Source organism: Zonotrichia albicollis, chromosome 3, assembly GCF_047830755.1.
Source record: "Zonotrichia albicollis isolate bZonAlb1 chromosome 3, bZonAlb1.hap1, whole genome shotgun sequence".
NCBI classification, from domain to species: domain Eukaryota; kingdom Metazoa; phylum Chordata; class Aves; order Passeriformes; family Passerellidae; genus Zonotrichia; species Zonotrichia albicollis.
This window is the reverse complement of record NC_133821.1, coordinates 72,054,271-72,080,780: the sequence shown is the minus strand read 5'-3', so window position 1 is coordinate 72,080,780 and position 26,510 is coordinate 72,054,271. Positions and strand designations below refer to the sequence as shown.

The following is a 26,510-nucleotide window of genomic DNA, read 5'->3' as shown; positions in this document are numbered from 1 at the left end:
GACAAAAAGTTAGGGGCCAATTGCTATAAAAGTCATATGAAAAACCTTCTCCTTAAAATAAATTAAATGTATTTAGAGGCAAAAAATTGTTGTCACATCAAGAGTTAGTAGGAACTGTGAATACCTGAAACTCATCTTTGAGATGCGAAGAGTTTGTCTGAGAGTCTATTCTAATCATATCAAAATAAGCAGCTTTGAATTCACAGACAGGAATGGCAGTTTCTCCACACAGGCAAGCTTCTAGAATGGCATCGTGAATAAAGATGTACTGCTCCTGTCAAATTAGGAAAAGAAACAAAATTGCAGCCATTTAAAACCAACAGATCCTTTCCTTCTTTTAGCATAAACAGGCCTACTTCACACTCTTAAACCCATTCAAAGTACTGCCCATCAATACATTAAATAATGCTTCAATATAAACAGTCTTGTTCTTATTGAGGTGCAGTGAACAAGGATATTTCCATCAGGACCAATTTAAATTCAGTAAAACTTAACAGAACAGGGATAGTAATTTATTTAAGAGATTTTCAGTTTTCTTGTAGTGCTTGTGGGTTTCTGTGCATATCCCAAAGGCTTGTTTGCTTTATCAATTTTTTAAAATAGCTTTTAAGCTTCTGATGTTAGTAGAAAGTGTAAATTGCTTCAAGCACTACTAGTGTGATTAGCAAGTATTTGGCATGCTGCATTCTCCTTATGCATGTGCAAGCTAGTGCATCAGTTGCCTCATACTTGGCTCTAGGCCAATAATAAATGCCACTGTGTTCAAACAGAAGCACCAATTCTTCTCATTTTTACTAACTTTCCTTGTGAGAGCCTGAGTCCTAGATAACTGCATTACTATTTCAGTTAGGCCTCCTGTCAATTTTTACACAAAATGCCCATTATATTTACTTCACCCTGAGAGCAAGAGATGTAAACCTTTTCTAGAACTGCGCCAGCCTCACGTAGCTATTGTGCAACAAGGCCCTTAAAAGCACAAAATTTAACACGTGCCTGTAAAAGCAGCACATGTGCAATGACCACAGTCATCTTCTGGCTCCATAGCCTTATCCATACAGCTATGGAGCTATTGTTGACTGTATGACCATCACAAGAACTTGATGCAATGACAGTGTGTTTTGCTGTGCAAGCATGGACCTCTGAGAAAAGGTGAGAGGAAAGAGGCAAAAAGGAGAGAAAGGAATAATAGTAGATGTCTTAATTTACATACAAGTGCAGATTAGACTGGGAAGGTTAAAGGAGTCACACTGAAACACTTCCCCATGCACTTCCCAAAGGTTAATGGGCCTGTAGCAGGAGTAGTTGACCAGGACCATCTATTGTTCATTGATAGGTTCAACCTATTGGCATAAATTGCAGCATGGAATAAAAACTGCACCAAATTACAGCAGTTTGGCTGCCATCTGCAGAGATTTCCATGAGGTCACAGGTGAAATAATATCTCAGGTACATGTCCTTATAGAGGGCAAGAGAGAGAAGTGGTGAACCACTTCAGGTAATTCGCTAATATAAACCAATCGCCCGTGTTTCTTTGGAAGCTCAGTGGCAAAGATTCGCAGCAAGGTTAATAAAGAAAACAAAAACAGAATTGAAAAGAGAGTGTGAAATGGACATAAAGTTCACCAGTCAATTTATAGATAAAGTGACTGAGGTTTGTCTAAAACAAGTGTCAGCCTGTTGAAATTCCACCTTTGGGATCCTGGGCTTGCTAATACCAGAGCTGGGGAGAGATATCCCAGATATGCCTAAGGTAAGGTCTTCCCTGAAAAAGTCCTTCTTTCTTTCCTTTTGTTACCTAGTTAGGAGGGCACTTGTTTCTGTGCAGGCTACAAGAGTTGGCAGATTTGTTGCACCACTCTGGTTCTGGGTGCTTTTACACTCAGCAATTGTCCCCAGTGGAGGCACCCCCTCGACAGGGCCACCACCTGCTCACTTCGCAGTGTCACAGTGAAATCCTGACCCAGAACGCTTCAAAAAGCATCAGGTGCTTCAAAGGCAAACTGCTGTACCTCAGTTTGTACCATGTTGATGCGCCGGGACCGCAGAGCTTTGACACAGTTGTAGATATCCACAACCCCTTCTCTTTCTGCCATATCCAACATGATATCAATCACGATATAACAGCCTGTCCGTCCAGCACCAGCGCTGAAAAGAATCAGTAAATACTGTTAGGAATAGCCCGAGAAAAACATCCACAAACTTCACAACAATTATTGAGAGAATTGCATAAAATCATTCCATTTTTTATCACAACCACTATCTAGTTTTTATCTTCTCTCCTTCTCATCATAATTTAAATCTTTAAATCTTTTGATGTGTTCAAAACAAAAAATTTCTATCACATTTGATTCACTAAGTAACAGCAAAAAAAATGTTTATTCCTTTTATCACCCAGATCAATACTTAAATTAAAAAAGTTAGTTTTACTGAAATCTGAAGATTGATTGAACTTATGCACTTCAGAATATTATAGATCTTGTTTTTCTTTAATAAGACTAAGAACGATTTTTAAATGATCTATTACAATAAAAAACTCAAATGTATGTTTTACCAGGCAAGTTCCAAGCTTGTTCAGACAGCACATTTAACAACATCCAGAAGATTCACTTATGATTTATTTTAGCTTTACATAAAGCTCAGGACAATTTTTGCACAGTGAATTATTGTAATCTGTAAAGGCTGAGTAACTTTATCTACAAAATGTAATTAAACATTTGACTAAAATACTTAGGTAAATCAAACATTTGTAGAAAGCAAATTCTATTTGCCAAAGGATGGTGTCCCAACAACATAACCTTGCAAAATCTGCACAGGAGAAACCTTCTGTATTTGTTGCCACTAACCTCATTCCATCTTTCAACATCTAGTTGCTTACTTTGCTTTAAATTAATAATCTGTTAGGACATTATATGCAACACCAAGCTATCAAAGCAGATGTATCTACACTCATTCTCAAATGCTGTCACAAAATTGTTGAAGGCTACCTAACATGATAGCCTGAAGTATCATGATTTAGTTGGTGCAGCTGTTGCAGGGAAAAGAAAATCTCAGACTATTCTATTTAAGAAAAGAATCTGGTTTTTTTCAAACATTGCTGTAGACAGCCAAATCCTACTGCAGTTGAATTAGGCAATTCAAAAAGGGAAGAACAAAACCAGAGCACTTCAAAATGATGGATGCTTCAGAAGAGACTGCCGTAAATACCCATATAAACAGTTGTAAAAACTACAAATCTATGCCTTTGGTACACACCTGCAATGGACAACAATAGGCCCTGCACTAGGAGGGTTAGATAATTTGACTCTCCGTATAAAGGAAAGCAGTCCTGTGGCATTGTAAGGAACTCCATGGTCTGGCCAACCAGTGAAATGAAACTGTTTAACTTCACGGATTTCATTGTAACCTCTCTGTAAAAGGCAAAAAAAAGGTTATGAAATTCGAAGTATTTCATAGACTAGGTATTATCTGGCTCAAATAACGATCACACATATTGGTAGAATCTACATGCAGTTTTCATCATTTCATCAATTATTTAAAGCAATGATCCATAGAAGCTTAGAGATGTTATTTTAATGCTGAAGTTTGTAATTTTCACTTTAGATATTAGGTATGCTAGTTTTGCTGTGCTGAAGATATTTTTTCTAATAGACTTCGATGCATTTCACATTGATTTTCAGAAGTTTGCTAACTGGGGCAAGGGCCTGCTACATTTAAAGGCAAATATGATTTATCATAAGACCACAACTGTATCACATAAAGTATTCACAGAATTTGTCCTTTGATTGAGATTGACTCAGAAGTGGTCAGAACAGAGAGGTAAGGGATGAACAGCAGGCATGACTCATAATCTGGTACTTGAGTTTAGCTCAGAAGTGTGACTGTGCAGAAGAGGTGACTTTCAGAGGGGGCTGGCAGCAGCTGACATTTTTGGGGAAATTCAAAGTCCCACAGTGAGATGCATGCTTGGGTAGCGCTGATGCAATGCATAACTCCCACGGTAAGGTAAGGCTGCCTACATTGTGGCCTAGCTAACAAGCCAGAGGGATTTGGTATTCCACAGAAACCTCAGCATAGCCTCTTTCATCCTCCTTGCTACCAGGAAACAGTATTTTGCCAAGCCCTTTCAAAACGTGCTCACCCTTCCCAGAGTGAAGGTCCTGACAACGTATTCCGCGAGGGGCTCCACCTCTACACAAGTCACTTTGAAGTCCCCATAAACTTCAGTGTCGTCAGGCCAGTACTTGTAACACTTGACCTAAATAAAAAAATGGGTATGATTTTACACCAAGGGAAAAGAAAAGCTTGAGGATACTGTACTGCATGTACTGCATTACATCGCATTTATTTCCAAAATGACTGTGCATTCATACGGCTTGTCATGGCTAGCGGCTGTTATGTCAAGTTAAGCACTAGCTACAAGGAGCTTCCACTGCTTTACACAGCTGCATTCAGGTGCCAAATTCACTTCTAAATGAGCATTTGTATTTTCTTTAGTGCTGAGCTGTGGAATATATTTCCACTTATGCTAAATTGTGATGCATTTTGTACCCATAATCAAACTGTTGCAAGTAATCCCAGATACCTTATAGACCTCCCTGAGGTATATATTACTGCTAAACTGTAAATATTTTGCTGGTTTCTAGCTACTGATATAGAAGCACATTTCCTCCATTTCCTCTACTACTCTTCTCATTTGAGTGACGCTACACAAATCAATTCTGCTGAAATATAAATTTTGGATTCAGATAATTTTCCACTACACATGAAAGCAACACAGCATTAGTTTTCAGAAGTTGTTTTTAGACAATACCATAACTGCAACACTGCCTGGACTCCTTCCCCTTGGCCCCTTAGGATGCACGGCTGCCCTTCACCAGACCCTTCTACATTCTGCCCATAGTATGCCTTGCCAGAGGTTTTTTTTTCTTTACACTTGCAGCATTAAAAGAAAAACAAATCCAAAAACTTACTCTTCCTACTTCCACCAAATTTGTGACCATCACAACACAAGCTGATTGCTCCTGCCATATCATTCTCCAAAAGTCATAAACAGTCTCATGAACTGGACCTGTAAAAAAAAAATCCAGGTAACATTCTGCAAAAAAATAGCAAAGTGAGTGCTAAGAATAAAATCCTGCGTGTTTCTGAGCTGATGTATGTGAGCACGTTTGCTCAGAGAAGAAAATTTTGTGAAACCACATCATCCTGCCATTACACCAGTTTCCAGATTATACTGTTACTTCTAACCAGTGCTGGATATTCTCAATTTAACTGAATTACCACTTGAAAGGAAATAATGGCAGGTGTTTCATGTAGCAAAATGACAGAAGTTGCTTGAGAACTACAAGGACACAGTAATTTGTGACTGCATCTGTAGTTACACTTCCAGTTTTGTTTTACATTTGTTAAATATAATGTGTTGAGAATGAGTTTCTTCAGGTGCTCACCAAGGAGATGCCCATGCCAGAGTGAAGTATCAGGCAGGAGGGTGCTGGTACAGATACTCCGCACTTGCTATCCACTTCCTGGCAAGCATGGATGCACAAGCAGGCACTGAGCCAGACACTTCCCCCTGAAGTGTATTTAAACTAACTAAAATACTTTTCTGTGAGGCAATGAGAAGCACATGTTTAAGTTTTGCTTCTTGCACTGCTGCAGAGACATGTTCAGTTGAGTGACAGAGGCATTTACCCTGTTAAAACAGTCTCCAAAAGAGCTCCTTTACCACCATCCAGCAGTACTATAAACATTACTGTATACAATAGACATAGAATCACAGAATTATCTGGAAAAGACCTTTAACATCATCAAGTCCAACTATAAGCCTGACGTTGCCAAGCACACCAACTAATCTTAAGTACCACATTTGAAGACTCAAAACATATTCTTTCATATGCTAGATCAAAGGCTGCACACAAAAGCAGCAATAATTTTTCTCTCCTTTACACACTATTATGTGCAATGATTTGCATAGTAAAACAGAAGCAAAATACAAATGTAGACTTAATGCCATGTAGAGACCTATTTAGGCATCACTTACACAAAAATAAAAAACAAATGTGGTCAGAACTCTAAGCATCCTGCTTTAAAATAAGTTTTTACTTTGACTTTCCTATGTGCACCTACAATCAACTGAGGGACAAATAACAGGATATTTCCAGACAGCTATCTGATTATGCTGACAGATCAAATAATGGTAGAACCCAAATCTAATTATTTTTACTTTAAATCATAACCTCTGATATTTCAGTGCAATCTTAGACTAATCTATTTGGTTTTCCTCATTGTGAGGCATTCTATCAGAAATACAAACCAAAAAAATATAAATTCTTTTTTTTTTTTTTCTTTAGCACCCCTTTTTATTAGTAGGGTGTTATATGATAAAGATTTGCCTCACTCCTTTGTACAAAGAATCTTTATCCTCTGGCATTACTTCACCCAGATTTTCTGAAAGAGTTTAATTTATCATTACTATCTTCACTGCATCCTGGACCAAGTTGTAGACAGCAAAACAAAACATAATATGGAAAGAAAAATGCCTCAAGGCAGGTTGAAACTGTTCTCTTCTCTGTTCATGTCTCTTTTCTCTATTCATCTTCATAATTGGAAATCATGGTAGTAGGTTCTGACTTTATCAGCTGAATTTATCACTGGCAGATTTGCTCAATAGCTAATTAACATGATACATTAGTGCAATTTTTGAATTTATTCACATTCCACCCAAACATACTATGTTAATTTACCATAACACAAGATGACAACTCACAATACTGGGTATGCTTTACTTTCTACTATTTCTATTTTACAAAACACTGTGGAACTCTACAGAGAACAGTTGTTTGATTTTATTAAAGCTGGCAGATCCTTACCTTGGGTTGCAATGTAGTGACTTGGTCTCTGATATCCCTAAAACATCAATATAAGTTGGTTTGAGTACCATATTAGTAACAAAGAGTGGAAAATAAAAGCATAAGGATACTACAGAATCCTTATATCTAGACAACATTTTCAGAACAAACCAATATTTAAGAGCATCATGAAGCTCAAAACCTAAAAGACCAGTTAATATTGAAAAGGTTTAAATGACAACAGATAAAATGAAAATAAGAACATCTGACTTGAACAGACATTGTAGTGTACCAGGAAGTACTCTAGATTGGTCCCTTGCACCTAAAAATGAGTCTTCTATTGACTTTATTTCCCTATAAAGGGAATGTATATGTTCCCTGTATATGTTTGGGCTTTTATTTTAAATTTAATAAAAATTCTCTGCCTTACATTATCTCACAGCTGATCTGTGTTCCCTGCTTAGCCAATATGAAAAAATACACACCTTTTGTCTTTTTAGAGACAGAGAATCACTGTAAGGCACAAAGATGGATTTGCCTCAGGCCTAGCTAATGGGGACAAACACATTGCTGTGTGCACAGAATCAAGGTTCTACTGCAGTGAAATCTGCTTGACTGTACAAAGTGTGCATCAATTACAGTGGGCATGATGCACACAAGTATATACACTATTTTACACACACACACACACATATATATATAGGTAAATAGATAATCCTACAGAGCTAAGCCTTTCCGGATAGCTGGATCTATGCCAATGCTAGCAGCACTAATTTTCCACATAAAAACCACAAGACAAAGAGCTACTGCTCTTGAGGAAATAATTCAGAGTATACTGTGACCAGTGCCAGCAATTTAGCTACAAAGAGGAAGGAAAGTTTAGTGTTGCTGGCGAGAAGACAATACTGAATTTCACAATGTGGAAATGTTTATAACTGCAGTTATTCTCCAGGTTAAGTTTTATTAGGCCACTTGTTGCAAGTATTGCATTACAGGGGACTACAGGCCCTTCGATTCCTGGTATTCACAAGATGCTACTAAAGTGAAGGATTTCAGTGTACACAAGGAGTTTTATATTCTTTTCCACAGACTGCTTCATTATCCTGTCTAGAGTGAGAGCATCTTCCTGTGGGGCTTCTAAAAAACCATTTGAATATCCTATTCTTCGCTTTACAGGAGACCGAAACTGCATCAAATGACGAAAGAATTTCTCCTGAAGTCCTTAATATCAAGTCACATCTTAAAATTATGGAAGTAGAACCTGGGCTAGACAGGTTTACACTCAGTAATGCTTTTGAGAAGAAGATAAAAGTGTCACTTAAAAATTGTAAAATGCCAATTTTAACTTGTAACTTTGTTGCCTGCTTCTAATGAGATCAATTCACTCCTAAAAAAGAAAATCAATATCCTCAGGGAATTATTAAAAATCTGTGAGAGTTTTCTTGTTTCAGGCCCCAGGCAAAATATCACAGGCCTATCATTTCACAGAGATTGCCATGTTAAAATATTCAAATAAAAAAGACAGAAATATATCTGGAGCTAAATCATTATATCCTGGAAAGTCAAAAGGGTCTTAAATAACTTATCAACTAAAAGTGGTCAAGAAAACTACTAAGCTGCAATTATAAAGAAAACCAATGGAAGCCATGGATTTCAAAAACACTTGTCATAACTATTCCACTATCTTCCAAATGGCTTTGGAATGAATTTGAATGTAACAACTTGTTTATTCCTAAGGTGTTAATTACATAAAAGTCATACTGTGTTAGTCAAATTGCCTGGCAAAATTTGGATCAGTTTTTAAGTTTTATAAATGATTTTGTATTTTGATTAAAGTATGGAATTTCAAATTTTAGAGATTTTTTTGCAGAAGTGAGGAAATTTCCATGTCAAAATATATATATATATGTGTGTGCGTGTTTGTGTATATACTTTGGAATACCTAAATTAGCACCTTAAAGCAAATGCCAGCTAAATATTCCTTGTCTAAAAAATTGTTAAAAATAAACAAATAAGCAACCCCCCCCAAACTACATATGTCATTATCCCTCCTTTTTTTACTAAACACATATTATGACTACTCCACAGGTATATTTTCAAAGAACTACAGTGCAGTCTACTATCTAGCTTCTTACATATACATGGGAAGGGGAAAAGAAAAGCTAGTGGCCAAAATGACCACTAAAAAATGTCAACAGCAAATTCTCTTTAACAGATAGGCTCATCTGAGTTATCTAACATCCAATAATATTCAGGGCTAAGCTAAAAGGCTAAATTATCTTTTCAAAACAGGTACAAAAATATTCACACAGAAAATAAACTTTTTAAAGGAACAGATGAGATAAATTAGATGAGGCATGCATAGTTATCAACTGATAAAAATAGAAGAAGAAAGCAATTAATAACAATATCTATATCAAATATTTACAATAGGATGCTGTTATTCACATATAGTGGTACTTACATCCCTGTACAGCCAAATCTACAGCCCAAACCAAAGTCAGATGTGAAAGAAAGCACAACAATGTCAGTGAGTACTAGGACGTAGAACAAGGAAAGTGTACATTTGTTCTTAATAAAAGAAAGCTTTCAATAATTTTGTAGCATAACATGCAATAATTTCACATAGAGAAGCTGGCAAATTGAGAGGGAGAAAGCTGTACATTCCACTCACATCTATGTAGTTGGCATTAATGTAATCTGAAGATGGATCATCTTCAACAGGTTGCAAAATCACCCTGGAGTGGTCATCTGCAAAAACCAAGTAGTTACGGAGCCTTTTTGAAGTGTGATTTTTAAGTAAAATATTAATGGCAAGTCATCTAGAAAACCAAAATCAGCTGGCATAAGTGCCTCACAATTTATAATCCTTAAACACAAATTGTTTACACAGAAATACAAAGAACCATTTTGTCTGAGGGCTGCAGTTACTTCAAAAAACCACTACATTTCACTAAGCGCAGCTGAAAGGTATTGGCACTGTCACAAGTGGTTAGAAACACACAAAGAAACCAGGTTACTTGCTCCAAGTCCCTTTCAACATCAGCTCCACTGTTGGTAATCTAGAAAACCAAAAATGCTGATTACTGTTTCCTCACTTCCAACCCAAGCCTGCTCAAGTTCATATTGAGACATTAATGAAATCAAGACAAAGGAGTTAGCAATGCGCTTGGGATTCGATGACGAATCTCCCCATTCAGGGACTTCCCAGGCACGGTGATTCCTGCATGTTCCATTGCATGGGTAAAACAATACAAATTGCAAACAAACAGAATCAACACCCAAATGAGTGCCAGCGTGTTGCTGATATTTGCTTACCACAGCTTGCACAACAGAGATTCAAATGTGAAATTCAGCCTGAGTTATAAAAGGAAGAAAGTTGAACTGTGAAGAACAACAACAACAACAACAACAAAAAAGAAAAAGCTGAGAAAGGCACTGTTCTGCTTCTCCACCGCAGGTATTCAGCAGCTGTGCCACTGGAGACTTGCAAAGGAAGAGAGAGCACGGCCTGAGTAACACACGAGTAGAGTTATCGCTCAGGATACTCACATGCTATAATGTTTCCATAGCGGTTCTTTGTTCTGTTTTGATCCTTCTTAGCGACATCCCAAGAAGCTGACTGCCCCTCAAAGAAACTCTATAAATAAAAATGTTCCAAAAGAAAACATTCTGACCATTAATTTATCTCCAAAAATAACAGTTTAAAAGAATTGCCCCACCATAAAGTAAGTTCAGCTTTGCTCGCCTGCCCTGGTCACCCAGGCAGTGCCATGGTACAGAAATATCTAGAGAAGAAGGAGCCTCTGTCTCTCTGACTCACTGAGGAACTCCACAGGGATTTCAAATCCTGTAATTGCCAGAAGGCTAAACTTGCTTATGCGTCCTTGCTATGGAGGAATGACAGTAGACTGAGAAAGCACAGAGATACTGTTCGCTCTTCTTACAGGGTGGTGTAATATGGAGCCCGTTTACTACAGCATTATATTGCTTTCCACATTACTTAGTGAAACATCTTTCCTTCCTACAGAGACGTCAGGAACTCTCCTCTGCCAATGTTCATTGTTCTTTTTGCCTTTCCTCATATCCCTACCTCTAGTCACTAGCAAAATTATTCTACATTTTTGAACTCTTAAGACTTTGATCTCTCAGTATTGATAGAAGCAGCTTTTATTTCTCCTCGGCTTTTTCTTCATTGCCCGTAGATATTTTACTGCTGTTGTAGGTCTATGCTACTCCTTCCTTCCAGATGATCTCTTATCCTGGGTAAGTTATCTCCAGAAAATACACAGTAGCCATGGAATCAGAACCTAAATGCACAGTGAGAAGCCCAAAGCAGGGAACAGATGTCATATATAGAGACAGAAGAAGTAGCAAGCAGGAAAACACCTGATACAGCATCAGGGACCACCCTCCCCCCAGAGTAGTGGCTGACACTTGGTCTTAGCCTTGAAGTTAGGCAGAGCATAACAAAGCATGTTTAAGTAAAAGAGAGGAAAAGAGCATAATATTCTTTTAAAAACCACACATTTATTTATTCCAGTTCTTATGTTTACAGTAGAGACAGCTGCAGAAAGGAGAGAAGGTTGAAAACTGTGTCAGAAGAGATTTCTTACTCAGAGAAAACTCATTGTAAACCTAGCTGTATTGTGAGCAACCTTAGCAGTCCCATTCCCATCTTTACTGTGTGTCCTGCCTGATATTCTAATCCCTAAGAATCACAACAGACTCAGAGATCAGAAGCCAAATGAATCTGTACTCATCTTCTGCCGCCAGGACTGGGAATTTCTTGCTTCCATTTTAACATTAAAGCTGTAAGTAGACATGCTCAGGCAGGTTTAATTAGAACTTCAAGACATAACTACCCTTATTATCTCTTTACTGCTTCTCAGCTGGAGCTGTCCCACTATTGCCCTACTGAGATGCTAAAATAAACCAGGAGAGTGCTTCCAGTCAATGTTTTTTGGAAAACCAGGCAGGTTAAATTCTTTTATTTAACCTAATCCAGGAGATCTGCACTAAAAATAGCTCACATAGCTAATTACAGCATTTCCACTAAAGAGTAGCAACAAAAGAGTGGCAATGTCTTACAATATGTCAAAAAGATTCTTTTTATACCCTAGGGAACACACAGGGATCTTCTATCAGCCAGCTGTAAAGGCCCAAATCACTGGACTCCATTTACTATTTCACTTTTGGGTTACATATATGAGAATCTTAAGCCTGTTAATCTGTTTTTCACTTAAACCCATGGCATTTAGTTCCATCCTTCTGCAATACAATGCAAACAAAAGGCTGCCCATTTCAAAGCGATTTTTCCTAGCAAAGCCCCACCGCTGGAGATCTCACCTCATACTCCTCTTTAAATCCATAGCTGTCAGAGGTCTTCATTAGGTTAATATGCTGCAGGAGATCAGCCACCCTGATGGCAGGGTGCAGCTGCCCAGTCTGGTACGGGGATTCTGTGCCTTCGCAGAGGTAACGAGGGACATCCAGGAGTCGGCTGGACTCGGCTGTTGCACTGTGGTTTTCATCTGTATTCACAAGAAATCAGTGCATTATGTACCCACAGAGCAGTAAAACCTGCTGCTACACATATCAACATCTATTTTGAACCTTTTCCTTCAAAAACATCTCTAATTTCTGAGGAGGCAAAGCACTTACTCTCCAGCACATAAATACTGTGAAGTACATAAAAAAAATTAACAGCAAACACATACAAAAGTCTGCAGTCCTTCATCCAGTAATAAAGATGTCTGAGGGGCATTTTATTTGACATTACAAAACTTTATGACATTAATGCACTTGGAAATTCCAGACTCTATCGACCAAAGTAACTTTTTAAGGGCTATTACATATCAATAGCAATATTACACTTTAAACAATAAATTAGAATAATTTCATAGTGGTATCACTACATAATTTGTGTACAGTCAACAAAAAAGTGACTTGAAAACCCACTAAAAAAGAGAAGCAATTATACCACCACTTCAGAACACCACCTCCACTTAAGATGAATCAGCACTACAGAGTGGTCATTTTAACTCAGGTCTTTTAGTAGACAAATGAAACTTGAGTTGACTGTGCTGTTTTAGTCACAACTTTTTGCCCTGTATAAGCAAAGAAGTTTCCTATAACACTCTCTGTGCTACAGGAATTCTCGTATCAAAACCATAGGCCAGAGCTGCATGAGGTCAGCTGCATATATTGTCAATCCCTTCTGTGAAATAGTAATTTTTTTCAAATTAGAAATTATTAGATCAAATGAATTTACAGAGGAAGAAAAATTCTAATCTAAGTAGCTACTGAAATGAGAAGTGGGTAGTCAACCCTTCCTAAACTTTGAAATCAGTTTACCACTTTCCTTTCAAAGGATCTAGATTAGGAGGCAAAACACTCTAGGAATAAAAATGGACTCCCCAGGGATTGGATTTTCTACAATGACACCAAAATGTAAACACTATTAATGTCTTCTGGAATTAAATCTCCTGAGAAACTTGACACTTTGAACTGTCACCCGAGTTGCTAACTTCAGTACCTAATTTATGCCTCACTAATCTGCCTAACAAGGTGAGCAATGTGCAACAGTCACTTTTTACTGTAGTGTTACCCATACCAAATCACACACATTTCAAATAATCTCAGGATTTGTAGTTCTCCCCATTGCTCATAGAATACTTACCAGTAATAGGCACTTTAACCCATTGAAGCAGCAAAAAACGAGTGAACAGAACATGAGAAATTTATTTCAGGACTATATTAGAAAATGGCTAAACGAAAGTGACATTCAAAGTTGTTAAATCTTCACAATAGGCAACAATGAAATCTGTTTAAAAAATGTAAGGGCCACATTATTATACTATCAGTGTAATAATTGGGACTTGGGAAAAGCAAAACTGTCATACCAACTTAGTGCTAATGTACACAGAATGGAGAGCAGCACTAATAACTTATACATGAAGAAAAAGAAAACTAGCATAGCTACAAAGTAATAAGAGTTTCATATAAAAAAACTCATTTTCTATGATTTAGAACCCATAAAATATTCCTCTTCTCTAAATAAGGCAGAAGAAAACTGTTTTGTCATGCTGGGCCAAGCAAAGGCTCTATTAAAATTGAGTAGGCCAAATGATGCAGTTTCAAAGGAACAAGGTTACAGATACCCAGCTTTTACTGCATGGTGTACCCAAAAACTTGTACATTTCTCTCCACTATTTCAGTCCACTCTATGAAAATTAGTACCACTTCCAACTATCAATGGTTTGCTTATATGAGGAAATTATCATGCCCAGAATATCATTACCAGTGGATGAAAAAGCAGACAGGAACTATTAAGCTGTTCTTCAGTTAGTTCCTTGCCCTCAGTATTCACAGCTGTCTGTGACTGTGTTGCACAGCACAAAATACCATGGCAGTATGCCACTGAAGGCACCATGAGCACTTCACAAGCACAGGATCAGATTTACAAAGTTATCTTGATTATCTGGGAGACAATATGCAAATCAACAAGGTGAATTGAATGGTGAATACAACAATAGTGTGTGTTGGAAAGGGAAGTCAAATATATAACTACAAAATGGAGTAATGGACTGGAAAATTATAACTGTGAATTTAACAGGCAACTCAATGCAACATGAACACAATAAAAAGGAGAAAATACAGTTCAGTTAAAAGAAACAGTAAAAGAGGGGCATGGGGGTACCTATTCCACTCAGCTCAGCATTAAGATTTCTTCCAGGAATGCTACCTGATTTGGGGCACTGCAATTTAAAATTCAACCTAGGAGCTGGAAAGCTGGAAAACATTCAGAGGAAAATAATGACAACAAATTTAGAAAATGTCATCTACAAGATGATGAGTGAAAGAACTGGGTTAAACTCAACTAAAAAAGAAATAATTGAGGACACGAGCCTTTCAATGTGAAAAAGTCGGTTTTGAAAGGACAGAAATGTGCCAGTTTTCCGTATTTTCTATGAGTCTCTCAAGAGGAAATGACTAAATCCACAGCAATGAAAATTCAGTCTAGATTAGCCTAATTAGGAAAAACTAGGGGTGAGCATTATTAATACTTAGTAGTAACACCCAGTTAGTAGTAAATAATACTCAGAAAATTGACCTTTCGGTCCCAGATATTACTATTATAAATCAGAATTTGTTCTTACTAAGGAGGACTGAGGAACTGGAACATTCTAGAGCAAGAGTAAAATTTCTCTTTGCTACAAATTTTTAAAACATAATGAGACAATTTCCAGAAAGAAGCTGTATTATATGTATAATATCCCTCCTCAAAACAGAGAAGAGATTTCCTTGCCCCCAGGTCCCTTTAAGATTTACTTCTAGGAATCTAATTTTCAACATGTCTATATTCACATCTACATTCTGATTTTTGTCTTTTATCCTAAAACTACCACAGCAACTGACTGAAACTCAAAACTGCACATTGAGTTTATCCAACCAAGAACTTGGGTACAAGTTGTACTTTTATCTTTTTATTTTAAAGAAAAAAAATCTCTAAAACCTGCATTCAGTGTTATATGCAGCATAGACATATTCAGCCTGTCCATTTCAATTTGTGTGCTTTTTTAAAGTAAGTAAAAAGCTGAAAAATTTACTAGCTAATACTAATTGAATTATGTAATTAATATAGGCATAGAGAAGTACCTGTTCAGAACATGCAAAGAAAGTTGTTGTTTTCTCTTAGATATTCTGAAACTTTTTCTGTTTTCTATTTTTCTTTTCATTCTTGTTACTTAGAAAATTGAACTTTGGGAGCCAAAAAATGTTAATGTGCACCTGAATTTTGTTTTTAAAGATCTCTTAATAGAGCTCTAGTTTCACATGTCAATTTATTGGAATTCAGTTTCAAAGCTCTTGGGAAAAAATTTTAGTGTTTTCCATTTACATATTTCCTCATGTACTCTTCAATTAGCAGTGACTAGGAATAACTTCTTAATGAGGACATAATTTTTATTCTAAAATTGTTGTTAGTCTAATTCTGAATTGATGAACTGAGTGTAAAATTATTTTCTGGCAACAGCATAGTTTTACATAAAACAAGCTGTTTCAACGTTCAACCATGCAAGGAGACAGAACTCATGCAGGGATGGATAATGAAGGACTAGGGTCCTCACCTAACACAGCTGTCGGCACAAGTGGATCATTGGGCACTGTAGGAAAACAAAGCCCATGAAGAAACACATTACCCTTAATTTGTGTATTTTTAAGAACAAAAACAATGTACTTCAGAGTATGACCAAGTGATAACTAAACTCCATTAATTTTGTTACAATAGAAAACCAGAATGAATACAGTTCCAGAAAGCATCCTGAATAAAAGAGGTATGAAAGGCAGTGATTTCAGACTTTAGAAATGTAATGATAAGAGCCAAGAGATCCTTATTGAAATGAAATAAAGAAGACATTACATGCAATTTAGTTTTTGAAAGGGTTCCTCCTTCACTATTGTTTTTTTCACTTTACAATAAAGGTTCACTTTCGCAGAACTCACTTCTTTCCTTTTAAAACCATCCTCTCATGAAATACTTGAATAGCTAATCTCAAAATAAAATGATATTTCTATAAAGTTTTCAAGGCAATTAAAAAAATTATATACATTTTTACTGTTAATAGCTTTTTTAATGCTCAGTACCAAAGAGATTGTTCATAATGAGTATAGGAAAATCACAGGATACACAGATGCAGATGTCTGAATAAAATTCATAGAATTTTATCTTTTATTATCACAACTAGAACCATGCAGAGATAAATACACTGTTTTGGACAGAAATGGCAGAATCCAGGCTTTGTTTTGTTCTAGTCTGGAACAAAAAACTATAACATCAAAGTGTCTGTAATGGAATTAAGCTCCACTTCTCAAACAATCTGCCTGAAATTTTGTCACATAGCAGGAAAACCTGAAATCTTGGAAGACTTGTCTCAGTACAGAAAATGGTCAGAAGAAACAAACCCTCCAATACACACAAAAAAATCACATTCCTAGGATGCTAGAAACTGGTGATGTCCAATTTCTTTGCCAACCAACCAGGACAGCTGTGATGACAGGAGCTCATGGACTCTTGGCATCACATCACTCCATCTGAAAGGTTGCCTGAGTGCCTGGCAGCCCAAGCTCACTAACAGCCATGTAAATTTCTGATAAATTCTTAGTCTGGGATCCACCATCACAGTCCATATCTAACTGTCTCTGCAATCCTGCCTCCACGAATTTCAATGCCAATAAGGCATCAAACTTTGTACACTTTTCAAACTGTTCCAGCCAAAACTGTAGGAAAACCACGAGGCCGATACTCCCATTTATAATTTGTTATGAGACACTTCAAATGTTAGCACTTGGCAGTTTGGTAAGCTTCAACAAACCAATCAATAAACCCTCCTCCAAAAGCCATTTCCCTTACAACGACCAGGAAAGAGCTTAAGAGCCTTAATGGATGCATTTTGCTCAAGCACGGTAAGCAGTATGGGAGAAGAGAAGAGACATGGAGTGTCTTTCCCAAAAGGTGGCAATTCAGAAGCAGCTCAGGCTGCTCAGATCTGTTTAACGCCAAGCCACAAGTCCTACCAGCTCCATGGCAAAATCATATGGCTTTGTCATTTATACAAGAGTCTTGAAATATTGGGTCTGCAAGTGGAGTACCTTGCTTTTGGCAAGGTATAGAGTGCAGATGTTGGGAGGCAAGAGTGCTAAACACTGGCAGTTATAACCCTTAACAGTCAGAAACCCAAACTTTTTCCAAACCAGACAGTTGGCATGTCTACAAAAATGAATACAAATATAGAACACATTTGCAGATATATTAACAAGCTTGTTTCTAAACTCCACAAACAGCAATGAAAATTGTCAATGTTTCCTTCTGCTGCAATGTCCTTACTGCCAAAAAAATAGAAATTAATTTGGATCTCATATTATTATTCATTACAGACATGGTGTTGTGCAGTAATATTTAACGTGCTGGCATTAAATAGTCTCATGAGGGAAAACTCAATTTCAGGTTTTGACTGAGGTATTCTGGAAGTATGATACTTTCCTTAAAACAAATATCATTGCATGGTGAAAGCACATGCAAATATTTAATAAAATAATTTGCCACATTCAAATAAGGACAACATACAAACTTCCCTACTCAACCTTTTGCTTTACCATCGTTCCTGGAAAACCTGGAGCATAAAAAATTTTCCTTAAAAGGCAGAATTGTTTTCTGTGTTTCTATATTCACCTACACTCTGGAGTATTTATAACTGTCTACTTACATCTGGGGCTGAAGTTATGTGAGTCCATAAATGTGATTGACAGGGGATCCTCTGCATGCAGAGTGCTCTGGTCGGCATAACTCCTGTCCATGGCATTCACCATGTGCGTCATCTCCTGACGGGTGGTTCCCATGGCATCCTTGCGCTTCTTTGCAAGTTTGCTGCCCAGCCAAAAAAAAAAAAAAAAGTAAACCACCTTAATATTTGATGAATGTTATTGTCTACAGTAATCATTCTCCATAATCCAGAGTGACTGATAAGTTTGACTTATTTCCTTGTGTGCAATTTTTTCAGCGTGTGATAAAACTGTGCACCCTGCTATGAAACAGTCATGGTCTTGTGTTTTCTGTACACACACAAATGCTGCAATGGAAGTGCTTACTTCTGTACTCTGGCAATATTTTTTTTTCCCCTGTGGAGTAATTATACTAATATACACAAATTAGAGAATATAATTACATTTTAACTGAAATGACAAATAAGAAGCATCTGTGCATGCAGTTTTATCAACCATCTCCATTTAAATATCTATTTTGATTCTGTAAATGGATAATACATTCCGCTTGCTTGTGTTGTTGGGAAAAAGAGTCATGTAACCTTCTAAATTACTTTGTTAGTCAAGAAACCTATGAAGCAATAAAAGAAGCATAATCATTCAATATATATTTATACTAAGTATTTATATTACATTTTATGTAAAAGGTTGTATTGCCCATTCAGTACACAAGATACAAGAGGGTAACACCACACTATGGTCTCGGAACTTAACTTTGGTTCTTTGAAAAACAAAACCACCCTTATCATTCTACCCTTTCATGAAGTTTGGGAACATCGCAATTTGACATTAACAGTCTTACACTATGATTGCATCACTGTTAAAAACCAACCTAATCTGTACAACTAAGCCCCTCAAATTAGCAGCCAGTGTCCCTAAAGTGCACACTTCAGAAATATCGCACAATTCTTCCCTTTTGAGAAAGAAGTGAAAGGGATTTTCATTGTCTCCAGGAGTCAGTTGGAAGGAGATAATATATTTTAATTATAACTTCAAGCATATATCTCAAGTAGCAGGAAGTATGCAGAGCAGCATGAGGTGGGCCTTGGCTCTGCAGGAACCTGTAACAGGCATCAAAGTGTTCTGAAATCTCCCTGGTTTCAGCTGAAGCCATGACTATAATACATTATATATCCAACCTGCTTAGATGGATAAATCTGACACCACATGGTAGAGAAAAAATCATCACTGAATATACTGAGTTCTTGAAAATATATGTTTGAAACACAGCTTATGAAGATAAGCTTTTTCTGCATAGAATACCATCAAATGCTCTGGTAATTGTTTAGACAGTGTTTGTCTTGCATTTCTCTTCACTAACTCTAAATATTTCATGCATATTTTAAGAGCAGACAAGGATAATATTAGATACTTATTGCATATTATAATATTAGATGTTAGGAAGAAATTCTTTACTATCAAGGAGGTGGGACATTGGCAGCAGTTGCTCAGAGAGGCTGTGGACCTCCCCTCTCTGGACGAGATCAAGGCCAGGTGGGATGGGGCTCTGAGAAATCTGATCTGATAGAAGGTGTCCCTGCCCACAGCAGGGGGTTTGGAACTAGATGATCTTTAGGGTTCCTTCCAAGAGAAACTACTCTGGGATTTTGTGAAGACTATCCATCCATGTACTTGTTGAATCCTGAGAGAGTTCACCAGAACTCTCTGTAGGGTTCTGTACACTGTTCTGCAGGGCAAGTACTTAATGCATAATTAAGAAAATGTTACAGGGCTTTTCTTAAGTTAATAGTCTTGGTTCATGATGAGGTACCAGGGTGTAGAATATGGATGGACAAAGCCCTCCTGTGAATAGTAGATTCTTCCACCAATCAGACTCATGTCCTTATTCCGTCAGATTCCCCTCCTTTTTTGCTCCATCTACAGATGGAATAGTTGGAAAACTACTACTCAGTAACATTCTCACTACAAAAAATCTCAAAGGTGGTCTCTAAACTTATCTTTTTTTAAATCAAACTATTGTTTGATGGGGTTCTGTATCAGCTGTTACACGAAAAATAAAAAAATCTGTTGAATGTCCCCCCACAATTCTATACATTTACTCCACACATTCCTTTCAACTTAAGAGAAGCCAGTTCAAGTGATGCTCTGGTTCAACAAATGAAGACTATAAGAACTTCCAAGAGTGAAACTCCTTGAGCTTTATAACTGGTTCTCAATACTATCAAAGGCTTCACAAAACTAGCATTTCTAGTTCAAAGTAGTTTTTTAAGTTTCAAAGCATTTCAAACAGTCTCTATACACTGAAGATCACCTTTTTCTAACGTCACCTCAGAAACAGAACAAAAAGACTATTACATCTCATCTCTCGATGATATTAAGCTTTTCTTTGAAGCACCACTTTGTAACAAAACCTGCTAGCCATGCTAAATAAATCAACAGCTATTAAGGCTTTCATGTTATTACTTTATTACAGTAGCTACTTTCTAATTCTTATGCTCTGCTTCAATGCCTAAAAAGGCCTATTGTGTTGTAGCACTGCAACCCGAAGCTGCTGGGAAATGGGAGGACAGCTTTATTGTTCAACAGCTCCAGGCTCCCTTGGGGTTTGACAACTTCTTTTTCCTTTCCTTTCCTTTTTTTTTTTTCCTTCCCTCACTCAGTTATAGGCACATGCAATCTATGCTTCATGATAGTTAAGCCAGGTTAAAGAACTTGAGGCTGACAGAAAGCGTAAATGATTCTCATTATCTGCTAAAGGATTCATTTGGGTGAATCTGCTCAGGTGGGTGTTACAGTGGTTGGAGGAGAAAGGTGCTCTATCATTGGATGAAACTGTGTGGTTAATTATCTTGAGTAGAAGCAATTGCTATTTAACAAGGAAATTTTAATTAGTCACAATAAATCAGAGAATGGCAGTTAGCTAAACCAGCCTTTTTAAAAAAAATTTTCAAGTTTGTTTAAAGAAGTAAATGAATTCTGCTTAAAAATGTGGAAGAGCATCATTATCAGACACCACCAGTTCATCAAAGCAATCGAGTGCATCTTAGAACTCCTCTGAAGTCAAGCACTTTATGCATTTATTTAAAATGAAGGATGTGTGTAACTGCTTGCTCAATCACAGACAAATTTGTCAAGAGTCCTCACAAAAATTCATTTGGTCAGCAAGTATCAAAAAAGCCAGTTTTGCTTCAATGAAGCAGAACTTTTATACAAACCAATGTCATAAAATAAGATCCAGCTTAAGAATGTGTGTGCAAAGCACCTCAAACTCAGAAGAGGCAGACCATAAACTATTTATAAACATTTGGCATCTGCCTACAACCTGCAGAGGAAAATGGTACACAAGACCACTCCTGAATTGATACTCTGAAAACACACAGGTGGTGATTTACTGGCACAATTCACTAACTAGGAAATGGGAAAAGATCTTTTTTCCTTAGTGTGATGTGTTGCTGTGAATCATAATGCAAATTAAATTATGATTATAATAAATTAAAATGATAGTTATGGAAAAAAAACTGTAGCAAAGAGCTAAGTCTCAATATACAGTTAGAAATACAATATCCCTTTAAAAAAAAGAAACAAAAGGGTAAGAATAACAGGAACAACGATACAAGCAATTTTTCAAGCCTGAGAACAAGGAAAGGTAACTATCAATAAAACGTTGGAAAAATTATAGAGACTGTTTTTCTTTTTTAAAAAGGGATACTGCATCTTTAAAACACATAAAATAGTAAGTCACCCGTATTCTACTTACAGATAGTAGGAGTAAGAATAGTAGCTCCTCCTGGCAAGCAAATCACAGACAGTGGAAAAAGAGAAGCAATGGTGAATGAAAAGCGTGACTCTGTCACATCCAATAAAGCAGAGAAATGTGCGTTTAAAAAAAAAGTTGAAAAAATTCATGTTTCTTTGGTTAGCATTTCAACTTGCTCATGCACAAACTAGCCTTACTTTGCCATGCAATTAAAAACAAAACAAAACCAAAATTAAAAGAACCCTAGCGTATAAAAATGATTTGTTTTTTAGAAAGATCACTTGAGAAAATTACATGCTTAGATTTCACTTATTGCCAAAAATTTTGAAAATTAAATGGATTGTGTAATTTCAACATGCAGTTCAGCATAATATAATGATTACCGCCTAGATGTCATGACAAATGAACAGCTGTGTACAAATCTTGTGCAGCAGATATGCTCTTTACTTTTCAGTCACAAAAAATAGGGTTTCATTAATAAATACATTTAATCAGAAAACAATTTCTTGTCATTCACTTTAACATATTTATCAGTACACAGTTGTATACGTATATGTTTGTATGCGCACTATGCGTAGCTATATGAGTACACACATTTTAAAGAAAACTGCACATTTCCAGCAGATATGTGTGTACTGGCATATCCACCACACATTTCCTGAATGCAAACATATGCTTTCTATTTGAAAATCTTACAATTGGAAATGCTGATGTAGTCATGCTAAGCATTAAAAACATGGAAGGTAAACAGATGGAAGGAAATGAAGGACATTTGGAAATAGTCCAACAATGATTTTGAAAATAAAAATGGCATTGCTTGTTAAAGATGCAGTATCCCTTTTCTTAGCTGGTTTGATTACTCCAGTAGAAGTCTTTAAAAGCTGTTAAGAGCTTCATTCAGGAAAACTTCAAACCAATTTGTACAAAATGATCAGGCGAAGCCTAAAACATCTCAAGCTCATAAACAAAACTGCTTAGTACTCCATTTTTCAATAAAATGTAATGCTGCATTTAATCAGTGATTTGAGATACTGGTGGCTGTGCTACAACTTAATAAACTAATAAAAATGCAGAAACCATTGTTTTATTGACTTTTCCATCTAATAAGCTGTGGTCAATTCGGGTACCAAAAGGGATACTACATAATGGATCACTGAATAGGTACACTACAGAGGATGATTCAGACGGATCAGTTTTTAGTCCCACCACAACTAAGTGAAGTGTGTTTTGGTACGTGTGAAGGTGTCAGAGTTTTTTCAGCTGTTTCTGCCTTCATTATATGAATTACCCTGATTCACTAGATGGACTGATTTAACTCAGGAACAGAGTTTTTCTATGTTTTTTCAAGAGACCTTGACTAAAGCTGGTATAAAAAAAGTGCCCATTTTCACTAAAGGCAGAGGTGGAGGAGAATGGCACACCTACAACATATGCAACAGACGACCAATTAAACTATCATGATGGAAAATTGCCAAACATTAAAGATTCATTAAGCAGGTTAATTTGTCACCTATTTAGAATACAAAATACTACAGGAGTTTGGAAATATTATGTGCTATAGGATGATGATAATTTCTAAAAGGATACTGCCTTCACAGGTTCTGAGCGGGGAAATGGGGGAAAAGGAAAAATTAAAAATATCACTTCACAGATATATTTAACCCACTTTGGTCAAACAATTCAATAGCGAAAATTTGAGCCTAACAGGACTCAGAATGAAAGAGGCAAAAACAATAGGAAAAATGTACACATTGTTTGTTTGTTATTTGCAAAACTAGTCAATCACATCTGGAAGTGACTGACACTGTAGTGTTAGACAGTCCCTCTCTCACACACAAACACACGTGAACACACAGAGAATTTTCTATTAAACATAAGGGGACCACTGTAGCACTCACTAAGATAATGTTTCCCAGCACATACCATGCTACAAAGGTACAATATAGAGGTTTCCCCCTAAAAGCTGAAAAGCAACTTCACTTTTGTTTTTCAAAAGTCGTGTAATAAAGACAACTGGCTGACTGTATGTTTTTTTTGTACATGATGAGTTGGACCTTTTGCATATGTGTAAATTCTCAGCCACAGAGGTAAACAACAGAGAAAAGTAAAAGCACTTTTGGGAAAAATCACATATGTAGCTAACTAACACAGAACACTATAAGCATACCTAATGTTTCTAATGCAGACGTTTCTTCTCCAAGTTATATATCTCCAGGGATAATTGTAAAAAGGCAATAAATTAAAAAAATCTAATGCAAACCAGCAATGACAACATATAGAATGATCTTAATTGATAAAAATTACAGCAAGCTACATTTCAGAGGATTATATGCAACAATCACAAAAAATACTTTTTATTACAACTTCTGCAAAAGGCAAGGGAACGCAACGCACACACCATGGGAAGGCAAAGGGCTCATTCTATCCAAGAGAAATCAGCTTGTGCCACGTGAAGGGGAACCAGCAGGGAGGGGGTGCACGGAGAGAGAGGAATTAGTTTCTGTACTATAATTACGGAATTATAGGGACATAGTATGGACTTCTATGCCAGGTTAAAAGAGTTGCAACTACTGGGAAGGCTAGGCTTTGAAACACTGACCAAGCAATAGGATAGCACAAGTTGCTACACGTAGGAGGATTGGGATGCAGGGATAGCATTGAACAATGCCAGAAGATGGCGATATTGCTTACTGTCTAAGAAAGCACTGAAAAAAAATTTAAATTCACTCAAATTAATGCACTTTTAAACAATTTCATGCACTAAGGACTCACTAGATAATTTTACAGTGATGCACTATGACTTTTAAGAAAAAACTCCAGGTTTACAAGAGCATAAATAGAGGTATAAAGTTACATTATTTTGCAAGTTGGGTAATAACATACAAATAACTAATTAGAGCCACATGGAGAAAATAATATTCATTAAGTGGTTAAAACATGAAAAGTGCAATAAGTTATTATTTTTCCTTTGCTTTAAAAAATAAAAAAGACACCATGAATTTCAATTCCACCCACTTTAACAATCTGTACATTCTTCTATCTCCAACTTAAAAATCCTTGGAAATAAATACGAGAAAATGTATAGTTATCAGAATCTTAAATATAAAGAAATCCTATCCTTAAATACATCCTAAGAATCACAGCAAAACCAAAAGAAAACACAAGAAACTAATCCAAAAATTGACCAAAACAACCTACCAGTCCCAAAACTTTTTTTTTTCCTAAAGACCTGTAAAAAACATCCCCCCTCCTTGTTTGTTAGGGAGGGGAAAAAAAAGTTCAATCAGCACAGATAATTTTCTTACCTTTTTTTCACGATCAATATGACAACAAGGAGAAGTAGGATGAATACCAGAATTCCAGCACTTATTCCTGCTATTTTCACCACTCGATCTGTTTGTTTAGCAGGATCTGGAATCACCTCAGGTTCTTCTGTTGCTGCTGCTAAATTAATAAAAAAAAAGAAGTTATTTAAATGTGCAAGCCCTAGACACAAGGAAATAATTTTTGGTGATGATTTTCAAATATGTGTGTGTCTTAATAAAGTAGTAAAAATACAGATACCACCTCTGGGAGAAGAACCTCTTACTAATACCCAACCTAACTCTCCCCTGACACAGCTTCAGGCCATTCCCTCAGATCCTGTCACTGGACACCAGACAGAAGGGATCAGTGCCTGCCCCTCTGCTTCACCTCACAAGGAAATTGTAACTACAATGAGGTCTCCCCTCAGTCTCCCCTTCTCCAGACTGAACAGACCAAGTGACCTCAGCTGCTCCTCATGCAGCTTTCCCTCAAGGCCACACAGTCTTTGTTGCCCTCTTTGCAACAGCAAGTATATGTGTATGTATACAATTGAATATATACATATATTACATATAATATATACACTTGTGTGTGTGTGTGTGTATATATATATACACACACACACACCTTTGCACAGGCAGAAGTGTTTATGTACCTGGATATCCAAATAAGTTACTGTATTAAAAAGCAGAAGACAAAGCAGAGACTATCTATCAACTTACCACCATTATTTCATTTAATGTTATTCTTTTCAGATATTAAATGTGGAGTATTTAACACTGAATAGTAAGAAAACATTTATGCACAAATAATAAAAAACTTCTTTCCAAGCCACAATGTGAACCCTAAACTGTAGTACTTCTGTCCTCCACGCAGTTTCAGTCCACCTTTGTACGTTAATTCACCTTACAGCATCTGGTCTGAGATCTGCATTCTACTGGGAATTTTGATTCTCTAAATAAGGTCATCCACAAAGCCAAGCTTAAAGTCAGCAGTAGTTTTATTTCTGTTTATAGGCCCTGAAAGATACCCCACAAACCACTGTTCTACAGAGAGATGAAGCCAGTCCTTAACACAGCTGAGTGGGCTGAGGCTACAGGTTACAGCAGAGAGAAAAATAGAATATACATGTAATGCACAACCATTCAGTCTGCACCTCTTTGCATAACAGCCTGCTGTAAAAAGGATCAGGAACAGGAGCTTTCCAGCCTGGTAAGAACATAAAAAATATAAATAGGTTTCAGCAAGGGGTAAAGTCGTTTGAGATGCTTACTTGTAGATTAGAAAAGGCTTTCCAGCTCTCTAGTTCCTGCTTT

At 36.8% G+C, this 26,510-nt stretch overlaps 1 protein-coding gene across 11 annotated transcripts in view; it reads right to left on the bottom strand.

Moving 5' to 3' along the window:
• PTPRK (protein tyrosine phosphatase receptor type K) overlaps positions 1-26,510 on the bottom strand; it is a 380,786-nt gene that overhangs the window by 11,415 nt on the left and 342,861 nt on the right. Inside the window, exons 14-29 of one of the 11 annotated variants that reach the window (XM_005487730.4) lie at positions 25,194-25,332; positions 24,056-24,097; positions 21,889-21,918; positions 18,116-18,276; positions 15,980-16,015; positions 13,531-13,542; positions 12,198-12,382; positions 10,401-10,488; positions 9,523-9,599; positions 9,313-9,330; positions 6,870-6,906; positions 4,971-5,068; positions 4,139-4,255; positions 3,253-3,407; positions 2,010-2,145; positions 125-274 (exon numbers count right to left, since the gene is read on the bottom strand). In XM_005487730.4, coding sequence (XP_005487787.2) covers positions 125-274; positions 2,010-2,145; positions 3,253-3,407; positions 4,139-4,255; positions 4,971-5,068; positions 6,870-6,906; positions 9,313-9,330; positions 9,523-9,599; positions 10,401-10,488; positions 12,198-12,382; positions 13,531-13,542; positions 15,980-16,015; positions 18,116-18,276; positions 21,889-21,918; positions 24,056-24,097; positions 25,194-25,332 — 1,481 coding nt within the window. The other 10 variants (XM_005487729.4, XM_014267528.3, XM_074537837.1 and 7 more) reach the window with 10 other exon arrangements.